Genomic DNA, 18,723 nt, shown 5'->3' with positions numbered 1-18,723 from the left:
TTCAATCACTATGAAATGCGAACTTGACTATGTCACCTCCATGCTTCTGATAATCTTTTAAAGATTCCTCCATAGTCTTTGAGACAAAATTCAAATCCTGACACAAGATATTTAAGATCTTCCTTCAAAATTTGACTTCTTTCTCCTCTCCTCCCTCTAGTCAGAAGTACCCTCTCTCTCTTTTGAACTTCTAAACCACTCAGTTCAGACTGTTCTCAAATTTACTAATCACATCTTACTCCTACTAAGGTTACAATTTCTTCACAGACACAGATTTTATTCATTATGTGCTTAGTTGTGTCTGCCTCTTTGCGACCCTACGGACTGTAGCCCACCAGGCCTCTCTGCCCATGGGATTCCCCAGGCAAGAATACTGGAGTGAGGTACCATTTCCTACTCCAGGCAGTTTCCAACCAAGGATTGAACCTGGCTCCCTTGTGTCTCTTGCACTGGCAGGATTCCTTACCACAGCGCCACCTGGGAAGCCCATTCATCTTTATACCCCTATTTCATATGATACCTAGCAAAGAGTAAACACAACTCATGTTTTGTTTTGTTTTTAATTGAAACCAATTACTTACTTTACTGTAGGAATAATATTTGGCTGGGGCTTTAATAACCGTAAACGGTACCACATACATCTTCCATATACTTTTCTGATATTCTTTAATCGATTTTGCTCTGTCAAAAAAGAAAAAGAAGGGGATAAGTTAAACCATTTTCACAGTGAAGGCAAAATCAGAGTTAAAACCATATTAACCTTCATTATCATGCTAATACTTCACTGGAACATCAAAGTACTCTCTGTGCTGTGCTTAGTTGCTCAGCTGTGTCCGACTCTTTGTGACCCCATGGACTGCAGCCCACCAAGCTCCTCTGTCCATGGGGATTCTCCAGGCAAGAATATTGAGTGAGTTGCCATGCCCTCCTCAAAGTACTCTCTACTTAACGTTTTACCCCATGGACTGCAGCCCACCAAGCTCCTCTGTCCATGGGGATTCTCCAGGCAAGAATATTGAGTGAGTTGCCATGCCCTCCTCAAAGTACTCTCTACTTAACGTTTTAAGAAAAATTCACAAGATAGGCTCAGTTTTCTACCACTTAGAACAAGTGATCTATCTGGAAAATTTTATTCAACTACCAGGCAATCATTTCTCATGTGAGATATAACTTTTAATTGAAAAACTTAAAACCTGACTTGAACCCAAAATATTTAATTACATAGTAGTTTCTAAGAAAATTCTCTCCTCCTTCTCCTTCTGCTATAGAAGTAACAAAAAGTGCAAAATAGTTGAAATATGAAATATGTTTGATACTCTTCAAACATAAAAATAATTAAGTTACATGAGAAAAGTCACACAAATTCATAAGAAATTAAAACAGATTTAAAAGTTGTAACAAAAGGCATTATTCTAGTCCCCAGGAAAAATCTGCAATTCAATTTTAAAAGGAATTAAACCAAAGACAACATACCATATACTGTTTTTCTAAGCTCCACAATCACTTGGTTTAAATAAGTCTCCCAAGTTTAAAAAAGTTTTAGATTAAGTTTTAAAATAAAAATCTACCTTTTCATGAAGACGGCATACAAAAAGCAAAGAAAGAAGCCTATGTCACACCAAAGCCAAAGACGAAAGCTTGGAAGGCCAAGAAGGCAGTGCTAAAAGGCATCCACAGCCACAGAAAGAGAGAAGATCACATTACCCACCTTCTGGGTGGCCCACGATACTCCAAAGGCAGCCCATTACCCTTGGAAGAGCAATAGGCTTAATCACTGTGCCATCATCAAGTTCCCCCTGAGCAGGGAGTTGGTCATGAAGACGATAGAAGACAGCAACACACTTGTGTTCGTTATGGATATCAAAGACAAAGTATCACATCTACGAAGAAGCTCTACAACATTGATATGGCCCAGGTCAACACCCTGACTAGGGCTGATGGAGGGAAGGTATATGTTCAACAGGCTCCTCACTATAATGCTTTGGATGTTGCCAACAAAACTGAGATCATTAGCTGTTTAGTATCAAATAAAACATCTTTCATAATATTAAAAAAAAACGAGACTTCCCTAGTGGTCCAGTAGTTAAGACTGCACTTCCACTGTTGGGCACGCAGGTCTGAACTCTGGTCAGGGACCTGAGATCCCCAAAGGCCACGTGGCATGGCAAGAAAAATAAAAAAACACCTACAAAACCAAAGTCCTTAAACGAGATACCAGATAAGTAAATAAAAGAACTCTGTATATAACAGAATGCTCCAAAGCTGTCATCTAAGAAGTCTACCTCCTGTTACCACCATGCTTTGAGGAAAGAATCCCCATGAGAGCGCTATGTGGCAAGAGTTATCAGAATCGGGTAAGATGAAGAGGGATTCAGGAAGGGGGAGGAGCAGTTGCAGAAGGGAGAGTGGTAATATGCAAGGAGACTTATCAAGTAAGTTAATACAGTAAGGACAACTGGAGTCAGTTTTTCATGTCAGAGAAGTGAGTTACATGTATGATTAGAAAACATGAAATGACCTCTGTGGTATTAAGACTGGAACTGAAGGCATCAGTATGAACCAACTAATATCTTTTAATATAGAAATACAGATGGAGACCTATACACATACATACATACATCTTTCCTAACTCGACTAAGTGAGCCTAGGAACAATGACATCTCAGTAGCAGTGAACACACCTAGCACCCAGATCTTGATTTCCAAATAGCATTCTCCACTAACAGGAACCAGAGATCCAAGTATCTTCCCACAAAATATTACAAAAGGAAGAGAATGACTTTACAGTGGGGAAGTGATATGCTGAATAACTGCTCCCCCTGAAGATGTCTACCACATCCTAGTACCCAGATCCAGTGAATGTATGATCTCACAGGGCAAACAGGACTTCACAGATGTAACTAAATTAAACATTTGAGATGGGAAAATTATTCTGTATTATTTGGGTGGTCCCAATATCTGTGAAAAGAAGAGAAGCGAAAAGCAAAGGAGAAAAGGAAAGATATAAGGATCTGAATGCAGAGTTCCAAAGAACAGCAAGGAGAGATAAGAAGAAAGCCTTCCTCGGCGATCAATGCAAAGAAATAGAGGAAAATAACTGAATGGGAAAGACCAGAGATCTCTTCAAGAAAATTAGAGATACCAAGGGAACATTTCATGCAAAGATGAGCTTGATAAAGGACAGAAGTGGTATGGACCTAACAGAAGCAGAAGATATTAAGAAGAGGTGGTAAGAATACACAGAAAAACTATACAAAAAAGATCTTCATGACCCAGATAATCACGATGGTGTGATCACTGACCTAGAGCCAGACATCCTGGAATGTGAAGTCAAGTGGGCCTTAGAAAGCATCACGACGAACAAAGCTAGTGGAGGTGATGGAATTCCAGTTGAGCTATTCCAAATCCTGAAAGATGATGCTGTGAAAGTGCTGCACTCAATATGCCAGCAAATTTGGAAAACTCAGCAGTGGCCACAGGACTGGAAAAGGTCAGTTTTCATTCCAATCCCAAAGAAAGGCAATGCCAAAGCATGCTCAAACTGCCGCACAATTGCACTCATCTCACATGCTAGTAAAGTAATGCTCAAAATTCTCCAAGCCAGGCTTCAGCAATATGTGAACCGTGAACTTCCTGATGTTTAAGTTGGTTTTAGAAAAGGCAGAGGAACCAGAGATCAAATTGCCAACATCCGCTGGATCATGGAAAAAGCAAGTGAGTTCCAGAAAAGCATCTACTTCTGCTTTCTTGACTATGCCAAAGCCTTTGACTGTGTGGATCACAATAAACTGTGGAAAATTCTGAAAGAGATGGGAATACCAGACAACCTGACCTGCCTCTTGAGAAATCTGTATGCAGGTCAGGAAGCAACAGTTAGAACTGGACATGGAACAATAGACTGGTTCCAAATAGGAAAAGGAGTCCGTCAAGGCTGTATATTGTCACCCTGCTTATTTAACTTATATGCAGAGTTCATGAGAAACGCTGGGTTGGAAGAAGCACAAGCTGGAATCAAGATTGCCAGGAGAAATATCAATAACCTCAGATATGCAGATGACACCACCCTTGTGGCAGAAAGTGAAGAGGAATTCAAAAGCCTCTTGATGAAAGTGAAAGAGGAGAGTGAAAAAGTTGGCTTAAAGCTCAACATTCAGAAAATGAAGATCATGGCATCTGGTTAATCACTTCATGGGAAATAGATGGGGAAACAGTGGAAACAGTGTCAGACTTTATTTTTGGGGGCTCCAAAATCACTGCAGATGGTGACTGCAGCCATGAAATTAAAAGACACTTACTCCTTGGATGGAAAATTATGACCAACCTAGATAACATATTCAAAAGCAGAGACATTACTTTGCCAACAAAGGTCTGTCTAGTCAAGGCTATGGTTTTTCCAGTAGTCATGTATGGATTTGAGAGTTGGACTGTGAAGAAAGCTGAGCACCAAAGAATTAATGCTTCTGAACTGTGGTGTTGGAGAAGACTCTTAGGAGTCCCTTGGACTGCAAGGAGATCCAACCAGTCCATTCTGAAGGAGATCAGTCCCGGGTGTTCTTTGGAAGGAATGATGCTGAAACTCCAGTACTTTGGCCACCTCATGTGAAGAGTTGACTCATTGGAAAAGACTCTGATGCTGGGAGGGATTGGGGGCAGGAGGAGAAGGCGATGACAGAGGATGAGATGGCTGGATGGCATCACTGACTCGACGGACGTGAGTTTGAGTGAACTCCGGGAGTTGGTGATGGACAGGGAGGCCTGGCGTGCTGCAATTCATGGGGTCACAAAGAGTCGGAAACGACTGAGCGACTGAACTGAATATAATCATGGGGGTCCTAATAAGGAAGCAGGAGGGTCAAAGAGAAGATGATGTGACCTTGGCAGCAGAGGTTGGAGTGACTTCCTTTGAAGACGGAGGAAGGGGCCACAAGCCAAAGAATACGGGCTATCTCCAAAAGCTGGAAAAGATAAGATTCTATTCTAAACCCTCCAGAAAGAACCTGCCCTGCCAACACCATGACAAGCCAAGTAAAACCTGCCTGGCAAGTCTGCCCTTCAGAACTATAAAAGAATAAATGTGTATTATTTTAAGCCACTGAGGTTGTGGTTTGTTACAGCAACAACAGAAAACTAATACAAAAAATCTGATGGGTACCATCTTAATCAGGTGTCAGTAAACATCACCACCAATGAGACAAATGCAATTATAAGCCATCTGATAGAACACAAAGAGAAGAACACAGAATCAGTTTTGCAAAATTCTTCTCTAAGATATATAACCTGAATCAAATCATGAGAAAACATCAGACAACAGAACTTTGGGTCCATTCTACAAAATAATTGGCCTAAGATCTTAAGTCAAGAAAAAAGTGAAGAACTGTTCCAGCCTGAAGGACAGGAAAGAAACACGTCAACTAAATGTGATGTGTGATTCTTAAACAAATCTTCTGAAAAGGACATCCACTGAGACAAGTGACAAAAGTTGAATAGGTCTGAAAATGATACAGTTATAATGTTAATTTCCTGATTTTCACAGTTAAATTATGGACACTTTTGAAAACATCACTGGAGATTTTTAAATCTGTATTTCATTAAATTAAGCCTCCACAGGCTCCCATTTTAAGCATAAAACCAAGGAAACATGTTACAAGAACATGCTGAAGTCTCTTTAATAACCAGATGGCTTGATCTATTCAAAGGAATGATATTCTCCCAATGTTTCTGTCCACGAGAAAGTACACATGGTTTTCAGCCCCCAAAGTCTTGCACAATGTGTACATGAACCTTGTCTTCTTACTCTCAATCCAAAATTCACATCCTAACATTTTAGGAGGATATTTAATCAGTAAGTAGTATGGGGTTTGGCTGACACAGTAACACAGTGGCATCCAGCACAACTAAATATTCATAGTACACATTCCAAAATTCTATACGACCTCAAGTCAAAGTAACTATCAAAAGTAAAATCTTTTCACAAGGAGGGTTGACTTGGGAGTTTGAGACCAGCAGATGCAAACTATTACATACAGAATGGATAAACAACAAGGTCCTATTGTAACCGCACAGGCCACTGTACTCGACACCCTGTAACCATAATGGAAAAGAAAAAAAGTGAAGTCCTTCCAGACGGTTTCTTTTAAAGAAACATGTGTAACATCATGTATGAAACGAGTTGCCAGTCCAGGTTCGATGCACGATACTGGATGCTTGGGGCTGGTGCACTGGGACGACCCAGAGGGATGGAATGGGGAGGGAGGAGGGAGGAGGGTTCAGGATGGGGAACACATGTATACCTGTGGCGGATTCATTTTGATATTTGGCAAATCTAATACAGTTATGTAAAGTTTAAAAATAAAATAAAATTAAAAAAAAAAAAAAATAAAGACACTTAGAATAAAAAGAAATTCATTAGGAGAAGGCAATGGCACCCCACTCCAGTACTCTTGCCTGGAAAATCCCATGGACAGGGGAGCCTGGTAGGCTGCAGTCCATGGGGTCGCTGAGTCGGACACGACTGAGCGACTTCACTTTCACTTTTCACTTTCATGCATTGGAGAAGGAAATGGCAACCCACTCCAGTGTTCTTGCCTGGAGAATCCCAGGGACGGGGGAGCCTGGTAGGAGGCTGTCTATGGGGTCGCACAGAGTCAGACACGACTGAAGCGACTTAGCAGTAGCAGTTTATAGAATTACTAGTTTCATGGCCAGGAAAAACTATCTAAGTAATATCATTAACTTATACTTTTTAAAGAAATTACTCACATTTATAGAAAAAGGAAATTACAAGGTCATAAAATAATTCTGTGATTTAGAAAACAAAAGAGCAACATATGATGATTGCTCTCAGCAATCATAAAGTCTGTATGTTCACAGGAATAGTCCAGGTTTGGGGATAGGTTATTATGATTGTGATTCATAAGCTATACAAAGCCTTCACTAAAACAGTCACATCCATCTGTCCTGCAGAATGATCTGCCAGTCTGTAGTACAGAGTGAACCCTTAGCACCGTACTCCTAGAACCTGAAGAGCTAAAAGAATGTTAGCCAGATGAGATCTTCAAATCTGTGTGCCTGCTTATTACAAAAGAATTTAAAATCATGTACCTTCTTATAGAGTTCCAATTTGGCATCTAAAATTTTCATTGTACATTTGAAGAGGTGGCAAATATGTCATTTCCAACATAAGTTGACGTTTTAAAATAAAAGTTTCATCGCTTTTAGATGTACCAATGAAATCTGAAAACCACAGCAATTTCATACCCACCATCATCCATTTACAGAAATTCATGAACAAGCTCTTCATCCTACCTCCCCCACATAATTTTATCCTAATTGTAATATATTTTTATCCTAGTAAGTCATTTCTTATACTACTGACACATCCTTCTTAAAATTAATGTTATATTCCGTGACTATTTTTCCCAAATTTTTATATTGAAAATTTTCAAGCCTTCAGAAAAGTTGAAAGAATATTACACTGAACAATACCCTTCACCTAAATCCACCAACTATTAATATTTTGCAACTCTTGGCTTTATCTCTAGTTCCTTCTTTCCCTCTCTCTACCCCATTTTTTTAGAGTAAACTGAAGACATCAAGACACTTCACCTCTAAATGCTTTGGCATACATGGCCAAAGAACATTAGGAAAGTTTAACACATCCAGAAGTTTTTTTTGACGTTAAAATTTCTGACGCTACTTTTATCTGTATGCGTGTGCATGTCTGTGTGTGCTATCAGGCAACATAAATATTCAGTTCAGTTCAGTCGCTCAGTCATGTCCAACTCTTTGCGACCCCATGAATCGCAGCACACCAGGCCTCCCTGTCCATCATCAACTTCCGGAGTTCACTCAGACTCACGTCCATCAAGTCAGTGATGCCATCCAGCCATCTCATCCTCTGTCGTCCCCTTCTCCTCATGCCCGCAATCCCTCCCAGCATCAGTCTTTTCCAATGAGTCAGCTCTTAGCATGAGGTGGCCAAAGTACTGGAGTTTCAGCTTCAGCATCATTCCCTCCAAAGAAATCCTAGGGCTGATCTCCTTGCAGTCCAAGGGACTCTCAAGAGTCTTCTCCAACACCACAGTTCAAAAGCATCAATTCTTTGGCGCTCAGCCTTCTTCACAGTCCAACTCTCACATCCATACATGACCACAGGAAAAACCATAGCCTTGACTAGACGGACCTTTGTTGGCAAAGTAATGTCTCTGCTTTTGAATATGCTATCCAGGTTGGTCATAACTTTTCTTCCAAGGAGTAAGCGTCTTCTAATTTCATGGCTGCAGTCACCATCTGCAGTGATTTGGCGCCCCCAAAAATAAAGTCTGACACTGTTTCCCCATCTATTTCCCATGAAGTGATGAACCAGATGCCATGATCTTCATTTTCTGAATGTTGAGCTTTAAGCCAACTTTTTCACTCTCCACTTTCACTTTCATCAAGAGGCTTTTCAGTTCCTCTTCACTTTCCGCCATAAGGGTGGTGTCATCTGCATATCTGAGGTTATTGATATTTCCCCTGGCAGTCTTGATTCCAGCTTGTGCTTCCTCCAGTCCAGCGTTTCTCATGATGTACTCTGCATATAAGTTAAATAAACAGGGTGACAATATACAGCCTTGACAAACTCCTTTTCCTATTTGGAACCAGTCTGCTGTTCCATGTCCAGTTCTAACTGTTGCTTCCTGACCTGCATACAAATTTCTCAAGAGGCAGGTCAGGTGGTCTGCTATTCCCATCTCTTTGAGAATTTTCCACAGTTTATTGTGATCCACACAGTCAAAGGCTTTGGCATAGTCAAGAAAGCAGAAATAGATGTTTTTCTGGAACTCTCTTGCTTTTTCCATGATCCAGCGGATGTTGGCAATTTGATCTCTGGTTCCTCTGCCTTTTCTAAAACCAGCTTGAACATAAGGATGTTAACAGTTCACGTATTGCTGAAGCCTGGCTTGGAGAATTTTGAGCATTACTTTACTAGCATGTGAGATGAGTGCAATTGTGCGGTAGGTAGTCTGAGCATTCTTTGGCATTGCCTTTCTTTGGGATTGGATTTGTTATTTATAACATAAATATTATAAATTGATAAATTACTAAAACTAAAATATCTATTAAACTTTCACTTATAAGCAACTTGTAAATATCCCATGGGACTTCCCTGGTGGATCAGTGTCAAAGAACTCGCCTGCCAATGCAGGGGGGATCCCTGGGTCAGGAAGATCCCCTGGAGAAGGAAATGGCAACCCACTCCAGTGTTCTTGCTTGGGAAATCCCATGGACAGAGGAGTCTAGCGGCCTACAGTTCATAGGGTCCCAAAGAATTGGACATGACTTAGCGACTGATCAACAACAATATGTATGATTATATTTCAAAACAAACAAAAACCTGAGGTTTCAGAGAGGTTAAATAACTTACCTGAAGTTACAGATGGTTACCAAAGGAACTGCAAATAATCACTAAAGAATACAGACAGGACTTATGCCCAGGTTTAAATTCATAGGCCTGTGCACTTAATCATTTTATTTTAACTGTCTTTCCTAATCAAAGAATAGTTAGATTGCCTTGACAACTCTCAAAAGCAGCTAAAATATACTGTGTCCCTATTCTCATTAAGTTAACCAGAACTGATTATATTTCCTAAACAGAAAATGACAAAAAATTTAAGAACAAGGAGTAGCTAAAAACAACCAATGAGGTGATCCTCTAGTAAAAAAAGTCTGGTGAAACAGAAGTTTACAGACCAAAAAAAAAAAAGTACTACAAATAAAATAACTGCAAGGACTTCAGTATTAAAGAGTGTAGGACAAGGCAAGGTAGCACATAAATTGGAGGCAGGGGAGGATGGTAAACCAGTTCTTTTTTTGTTTGTTTTAGTTCAATTTGCTACAGAAATGTCAAGATTCAAAGGAAAAACAAACATCCATCCTTCGTATCTGTAGGACACAGGCATTTTTATAAGCCATTTGTCTCTAACCCAGAAGATAATACTAAGGAAAGATGGGAGGTTTCAATTGTAGAAATGATTCAGTTACATTTCTTAAACTGGACTAGAGGTGCAAGATGGTGGAGAAATCTAAACAAACTATAGTGTGCTCCAAGTGTGTCTCCAGAAGGATGCTATGTCTCCTTAGCATGACCCAAGATCCTACCAAAGGGTGCTCTCTGCCCTGCCATGTCATCAGCCAACAACACAGTTACCCTGTTAGCTGCTTTACTCCTCATCTAATCCTCTATTAGCGCTCTAATTTTCTTTTCACCTTTATCTAAAGTGATAATCCATAGCCCAAGTCAAAGGTTACTTCTAAGACAAACCAAGAGAAAAAGAAATCAAATCAGATCAGATCAGATCAGATCAGTCGCTCAGTCATGTCCGACTCTTTGCGACCCCATGAATCGCAGCACGCCAGGCCTCCCTGTCCATAACCAACTCCCGGAGTTTACTCAGACTCACATCCATCGAGTCAGTGATGCCATCCAGCCATCTCATCCTCTGTCGTCCCCTTCTCCTCCTGCCCCCAATCCCTCCCAGCATCAGAGTCTTTTCCAATGAGTCAACTCTTCGCATGAGGTGGCCAAAGGACTGGAGTTTCAGCTTTAGCATCATTCCTTCCAAAGAAATCCCAGGGCTGATCTTCAGAATGGACTGGTTGGATCTCCTTGCAGTCCAAGGGACTCCTAAGAGTCTTCTCCAACACCACAGTTCAAAAGCATCAATTCTTCAGCGCTCAGCCTTCTTCACAGTCCAACTCTCACATCCATACATGACCACAGGAAAAACCATAGCCTTGACTAGATGGACCTTTGTTGGCAAAGTAACGTCTCTGCTTTTGAATATGCTATCTAGGTTGGTCATAACTTTCCTTCCAAGGAGTAAGCATCTTTTAATTTCATGGCTGCAGTCACCATCTGTAGTGATTTTGGAGCCCAGAAAAATAAAGTCTGACACTGTTTCCACTGTTTCTCCATCTACTTCTCATGAAGTGGTGGGACCAGATGCCATGATCTTCGTTTTCTGAATGTTGAGCTTTAAGCCAACTTTTTCACTCTCCACTTGCACTTTCATCAAGAGGCTTTTGAGTTCCTCTTCACTTTCTGCCATAAGGGTGGTGTCATCTGCATATCTGAGGTTATTGATATTTCTCCTGGCAATGTTGATTCCAGCTTGCGTTTCTTCTAGTCCAGTGTTTCTCATGATGTACTCTGCATATAAGTTAAATAAACAGGGTGACAATATACAGCCTTGACGGACTCCTTTTCCTATTTGGAACCAGTCTATTGTTCCATGTCCAGTTCTAACTGTTGCTTCCTGACCTGCATACAAATTTCTCAAGAGGCAGATCAGGTGGTCTGGTATTCCCATTTCTTTCAGAATTTTCCTGTGACTGTGATCCACACAGTCAAAGGCTTTGGCATAGTCAAGAAAGCAGAAATAGATGCTTTTCTGGAACTCTCTTGCTTTTTCCATGATCCAGCGGATGTTGGCAATTTGATCTCTGGTTCCTCTGCCTTTTCTAAAACCAGCTTGAACATCAGGAAATTCACGGTTCACATATTGCTGAAGCCTGGCTTGGAGAATTTTGAGCATTACTTTACTAGCATGTGAGATGAGTGCAATTGTGCGGCAGTTTGAGCATGCTTTGGCATTGCCTTTCTTTGGGATTGGAATGAAAACTGACCTTTTCCAGTCCTGTGGCCACTGCTGAGGTTTTCCAAATTTGCTGGCATATTGAGTGCAGCACTTTCACAGCATCATCTTTCAGGATTTGGAATAGCTCAACTGGAATTCCATCACCTCCACTAGCTTTCTTCGTAGTGATGCTTTCTAAGGCCCACTTGACTTCACATTCCAGGATGTCTGGCTCTAGGTCAGTGATCACACCATCGTGATTATCTGGGTCGTGAAAATCTTTTTTGTACAGTTCTTCTGTGTATTCTTGCCATCTCTTCTTAATATCTTCTGCTTCTGTTAGGTCCATACCATTTCTGTCCTTTATCAAGCTCATCTTTGCATGAAATGTTCCTTTGGTATCTCTGATTTTCTTGAAGAGATCCCTAGTCTTTCCCATTCTGTTGTTTTCCTCTATTTCTTTGCATTGATCGCTGAGGAAGGCTTTCTCATCTCTTCTTGCTATTCTTTGGAACTCTGCATTCAGATGTTTATATCTTTCCTTTTCCCCTTTGCTTTTCGCTTCTCTTCTTTTCATAGCTATTTGTAAGGCCTCCCCAGGCAGCCATTTTGCTTCTTTGCATTTCTTTTCTATGGGAATGGTCTTGATCCCTGTCTCCGAAACTCAAATACTGTTAAAGATATGATAGCTTTAAAAAAAGAAGCAACTTAAAACACAAGGATGTACATCCCACTAGAACCTTAAACACTACATACCCCAAAGTAGAAACAATTCACTGAGCTGAAAGGGCCCGCAGACATAAGAGGTACTGAGAATGTCTTCCTCAAGATCATAGCCAATCTGGCCAGAGATTCTTTAAATAAGCTTTTAGACATTAATATAAATCCATATAATAAATTCAGCATATATATAAGAGCAGAAGGAAGAAAACATTCACCATTCCAACACCCAGGTAATAATCACTAATAACATTTTAATATGCTTCCTTTGTAGTCCTCTTTAGGAGAACATCTGGGAAGCAGGAAGAAAAAAAGTTGGCAAGGTGGATGGTACATACTCAGGAAAGATTTCTCTGTGAACAAGGAAATTCCAGCAACTAATTTCTAGGGACAATATGCTTCCCTCAATTGAAGGGCTGTGGGGCTGCCTCAATCAAGACTCTCAAGGACCTTCCAAACCCTCTTTTCAGCAGTAAACATGACATCTACTACTATTCCCAGTGCAGCAAATGCCCAAGTGAGTTTCTCAGACAGCAGAACAAACAGGACATACAAAAGCTAATTTAAGGAAAGCACTGTATAATGTACCAATGTCCAAATGGAGAGACACAAACACATAAAGCTAAAGTTTTAATTTTTTAATTTCTAAATATCTCCATGTTTAGAAACTTGTAAACAATATTTAATGACTACTAATAACCAAATGAATTAAGACACCATAATATACCTACCATCCTATATAATTAGACATATAAACTGTTCCTAACTTCTTGGCATTATGGGCATACAGGGTGTTCTTTGAGACGTAATTTCCAAAGTGAGGGTGGGGAAAGTCTCCATACCTCCAATGAGCAATTCTTGGAACACCAGCTAGGTGTCCAAGAATTCAACTCAACTCTGACACTATCTACCCAGACTGTAGGGTTGAGGGTTCAGTCCCCCAAGACTGTACACCCAAGCCCCCCTACTTTAGATGCCAGTCATTAGCCCAGATAATAGACTGGGAGTTCCAACAACCTCTTCCTTTGGTTTAATTTGCTAAAGCAGCTCACAGAACACAGAGAAACATTTTACTTACTGTATTACCAGTTTATTATAAAAGGATACAACTCAGGAACGGACAAATAGAAGAGATGCATAGAGCAGGGTTTGGAGAAAGGGCAAGGAGGTTATACATAAATGTATATAAGAAGTACATATTTGGTCATTCAGATGACCATAATATATTTAAGTCACAATATCACAGTATCTTTCTCTAGTCCTGTATTTAGACCTATATCCTTAGAACACTGCCCTAGAGGTGGAATTATTAAATTTAAAGTTTTTAACATGTATATAGCTCTCTTCTAAAAAAAAAAGAAGTAGGACTATACATTCTTTTTCAGCAGTTTGCATGAATAGCACCACCATTCTTCAGCAGCCAGTAATCAAGTCCATTTTTATTAATCTGCACTCAACTCCTGGAAGCAGACATTGTTTTCTTATACATAATCACCCCTCCCCTTTCCAGCTGCCAAGAATATAATAGGCACTATATAAATATTTGTAAAGAACGTACAGAATTCCTTTATCTAGAAAACATTATTAAATGTCCTTTATTAAGTACATATTGGTAAGTACCTACTATGTGCCCAGATCTTTCTGGACACTGAGGACACATCAAAAAACAATATAAAAGTCCCAGCTCTCACAGACCATACATTCCAGTTCAGGAGACAGCAGTAAAAAAATAAACTTTATAGTATATTAGAAGATGATAAGTGCTGTGAAGAGAAATAAAACAGAAAAAGGGAAGAGCTTTTTTGCAGGCAGAAAGAAACTTAACAATTTAAAATAAGGTGCTCAAAGAAGGCAACACTGAAAAGATGGCATTTGAGCAAGGCCATAATAGAGATGAGGAAGATCACAACAGGCTATCTAGAGGAAAAGCATTCCAGGCACAGGAAGCAATAACCATAAAGGTTCCACAGAAGCATACCTCACGTGCCCTAAGAACGGTGGAGCAGCTGGTCTGAATGGAATGGAAGGAGCAAGAGAGAAAGGAACAAGAAATGAAGTCCAAAAGTTCATGAAGGATTTCATAGACCACTCTATGACTTTAGCTTCTATTCAGATTGAGATGGGAGAGCCTTAAAGGGTTCTGAGTCCAAGAGTGACATGCGCCAGCTTCAGTTAAAAAAGGATCACTGTGCTACTATTTCGAGAACACACTGCAAGGAGCAAGGGTGGACACAAGGAGACCAGTTTGGAGGCTAACGATAATCTAGGTAATAAAACAGGACAGTGCTGGTAGCAAAGCAATTAGAAATGGTCAGACTAGATGTAATTTGAAAGTAGAGCCAACAGGACACACTAACATCTGGAAGCAGCACATAAGACAAAGACAAGCCAAGAGAAACTCCAAGACTGCTGGCCAGAACAGTTGAAGAAACAGTTGTGATTAACTGAAATGGGAAAGACTACAGGTCAGGAAGGTTGGGAGAATGGACAGAAATCACATTGGTTTTTTGCATAAGAAGATCTCTATTAGATACGCAAATAGAAATGTGGAGAGTTCAAGAAGAGTTCTAGACTGGAAATGTAAGTCTGGGAAATGTAATTTTTATGAGTCACATAGATGATACCTAAAATCATGAGACTGGGTGAGATCACCAAAGGAAGTACAGATGGAAAAGAAGTTAAGGTATCAGCCTAGAGGTATTCTAATACTGAGGTCCTCACTGGTAAACTATCCTCAATAAATCTTCCCACGAAAAAACAGATACTACCCTCACATCTACAGCCAAATGATTCTTGAAAAGATTGTGTTCATTCAGTGAAAAATGAACAGTCTCTTCAATAAATACTGCTTGGACAACTGGATTTCCATCCATAGGAATATACTCAAAAGAACTGAAAATAAGAACTCACAGATTGGTATACAATGTTCACTGCAGCATCACTCACAACAAAGAACAGAAATAACCCAAGTGTTCATCAATAGATGAGTGAATTAAAATGTGGATATATCCATACAACAGAATATTGTTCAGCCATAAAAAGAATTATGTTCTGATATATGCTACAACATGGATGAATCTAGAAAAATTATGCTAAATGAAATAAGCCAAACACGAAAAGGCAAATACTGTATGATTCGCCTTATACGAAATATCTAGAATCAGATCAGATCAGATCAGTCGCTCAGTCGTGTCCGACTCTTTGCGACCCCATGAATCGCAGCACGCCAGGCCTCCCTGTCCATCACCAACTTCCGGAGTTCACTCAGACTCACGTCCATCGAGTCAGTGATGCCATCCAGCCGTCTCATCCTCTGTCGTCCCCTTCTCCTCCTGCCCCCAACCCCTCCCAGCATCAGAGTCTTTTCCAATGAGTCAACTCTTCGCATGAGGTAGCCAAAGTACTGGAGTTTCAGCTTTAGCATCATTCCTTGTAAAGAAATCCCAGGGCTCATCTCCTTCAGAATGGACTGGTAATGGGCAAATTTATATAGTTTTGTCTATATATATGGAGTTTACCAGGGGCCGAAGGAAAGGGACAATAAGAAGCTACTGCTCAACAGGCAGAGTTTATTTAAGTTGATGAAAAATTTTGGAAACAGTGGTGATGGTTGCGCTGCATTGTGAACCCTAATCAATGCTACTGAACTATACACTTAAAACAGTAAAACTACAAATTTTCTCTTTTGTTTTGTGACCCCATGGACCACCGCCCACCAGGTTCCTCCATCCATGGGATTTTCCAGGCAAGAATACTGAAGAATACTGCAGGGATCCAAACACGTGTCTTTGGCACTGGCAGGAGGATTCTTTACCACTGAGCCACCAGGGAAATCCCTCATCCTTTAATAGTCCAGTCAAAATCAACCTAACTCTAAAGAGACTTTCCTCACCTCTAGATACTGACGACTACCACCAATTAGATGCAAATACTTTATCCAACTAACTTCCACAGCACTTATTTTCACTTTACCTACATTTTCTTTGCTGTGTTTTGGATATATTAATAATAATTTGTATTTGTCTAATTCTAATTCTCCCACCCTATCTGGGTTATAAACTGTAACAAAAGACTATATTTACACTGCATGCCTCTTTGTACTGTCGGCTGTTTTTATATAGGTAAACAGTGAGTGCTCAATCAATAACTACTAGATTTAACTAAACTGGCAAAAATCTATAGCAAAAAACATCTGGAATACACATGAGAAAATTCCTTCATCCATACTGACACAAATGTAATTCCAAAATGTAAGGAACACCTTATGTTACCAGACCCAACTTTGGGTTCACCTACCTACCACAGCAAAGCCAATTTACTGATGCTAGGTGTGGTGAAGGACGCTACAGTGTTTATCGTGGATGCCAAGCAAGGAGTAGGGGCAGCTCATGCTCAAAAGACCCAAACTCCACAACCCAAACTCCAAGGGTTTTTAAAGGCAACCTCTGGGGGCTTCGGGGATGCAGGATACATGACTTTCTTCTGATTGGAGTGGTGAGGTAGAGTGGTTTCAGGAATCTCAACTATCAACCTTCCAATGTCACCTTAGGGATGCAGGTCTTAGTTCCTAAAGAACAACTCCAAGAGATCCTTCAGACTGTCCTGTATATTCCTTGAGGATGAACTAGCACTCTTTTTACTCATGAACTCCTGTCATTACTTTTCTTCTTTAACTTCTTTTCCTTTGTTTCTGCATTCACTCACTTCCCTACTTAAGTAACTACCTATGCCTACTCTATGGAACTCAAGGAAGGCCCACGAGACTGAAGTCTTTTTCTACAAACAAGAAATGGGGAACACCAAAGGGCTTTTGTACCTGGGAGGGTCCTGCAGGGTCCTGCTTGGTTTCAGTCCCCCATTCCTTTGGTTCTCTTCACTCTTGAAAAGAATAGGTACAGGACAAGGAAGGGAATAATTTTGGATAGAGGTTAATCATAAACTCTGCAGAGGAACTCAGGGTCTAGGGAGACTTAGTTTCACTTATTAAGAAAATGAACAATAATGCCTTTCAAACAAACAATATGATGGTGAGATGGAGTAAATATATTTATTATCAATAAAGTCTGGTAACAGGAAACTTTTTTTCAAAGAAGTCCAAGTACAATATGGATACATTTGTTGTTGTTGCTTAGTTGCTGAGTTGTGTCCATCTCTTTTGCAACCCCATGGACTGTAGCCCACCAGGCTTCTCTGTCCATCAGATTTTCCAGGCAAGAATACTGGAGCGGGTAACCATTTCCTTTTCCAGGGGATCTTCCCCATGCAGAGACTGAACCTGCATCTCCTGCATTAGCAGGCAGATTCTTTTACCACTGAGCCATCTGGGAAGCCTGGATACATTTGTTTGAACTTTTTAATTTCTGAACAAAAAGTATAATTAAGGGAATGAACATCTGAAAGTTTTATTTGATATGAAAATAAACCTATCTTTGTCTTTCAGGTTCTCCAAGATCAAGCTAGAATGCAAGATGACCTTTAAATAAAAACAATTTATGTAATGCATTTACTAATCCCAATGTTTGTCACCATATTTATAAAACCTAAACTTGTACTGCCAGGTTTTCAGCTGGTTTCCTCGACTGTGTGGAACTTAAATGTGTCTATGCTCATGTCTGGTACCCTTTCTGTCTGGACAGAACAGAGACAATGACTTGATTTTAAAATGAGTCAAGCTTTTTAGATCTCTAATACCCCTTTCAAAATCTAAAATTTTAGGAAGACTGTATGTTCTAAGTGGAATATGAACATTCATAAAATATACTGCCTTGCACACAGCGCTTTCCACTTCTCATTTTAATACTTATTATAATGTGTTATACTAATTACGGAGGAAGTGCAAGGTAGTGGCTAGCAAGAGAAGCTTTGGCATAAGATGAATTTGGGTCCAACAACCAATCTTCCACTTAGCAGCAATATGCTTTAATCAAGTTGGTTAGCTCTTCTTTGGCTTTATTTTCTCGTTAATAAAATTGGGATAACACTTGAGTCTAACTCAAAGTGATACAGTGAGTGCATTCAGCACTTCCCATCCTTGAGGGTAGTAAACATTCAAAGAACAGCTGCAGCGCCTGACATGAGGATTACAATCATCTGTCTCAGACTGGAAGGGGATGTGGGATCTCCCCCAATACCAAAAGGGACTACTACACCTCAAGTCATCTCAAAGGAGATGCCCACACCAAAATATTTTAACTGTTTTTGGGTGACAGAATTACAAGCAATTTTTGTTCTGTCCCTTTGATCTTTTTTGCATTGAGTATATGTAACTTATTAAGAAAAAAGCTCTAAACCCTTAAAAACCTGATCTATCACCTAGAAGCAGCATCTAGCAGTCTTATATGCTCTATGTGTGTGCTCAGTCACTCTAGTCGTGTCCAACTCTGCAA

The 18,723-nt window shown here is 40.1% G+C and overlaps 1 protein-coding gene across 1 annotated transcript in view; it reads right to left on the bottom strand.

Moving 5' to 3' along the window:
- SEC63 (SEC63 homolog, protein translocation regulator) overlaps nucleotides 1-18,723 on the bottom strand; it is a 68,273-nt gene that overhangs the window by 45,524 nt on the left and 4,026 nt on the right. The window contains exon 2 of the mRNA XM_055535280.1: nucleotides 582-681. Coding sequence (XP_055391255.1) covers nucleotides 582-681 — 100 coding nt within the window. The remainder of the gene's footprint in view (nucleotides 1-581; nucleotides 682-18,723) is intronic.

Source organism: Bubalus kerabau, chromosome 9 (assembly GCF_029407905.1).
Source record: "Bubalus kerabau isolate K-KA32 ecotype Philippines breed swamp buffalo chromosome 9, PCC_UOA_SB_1v2, whole genome shotgun sequence".
NCBI classification, from domain to species: Eukaryota; Metazoa; Chordata; class Mammalia; order Artiodactyla; family Bovidae; genus Bubalus; species Bubalus kerabau.
This window is presented reverse-complemented; position numbering and strand designations above follow the sequence as displayed.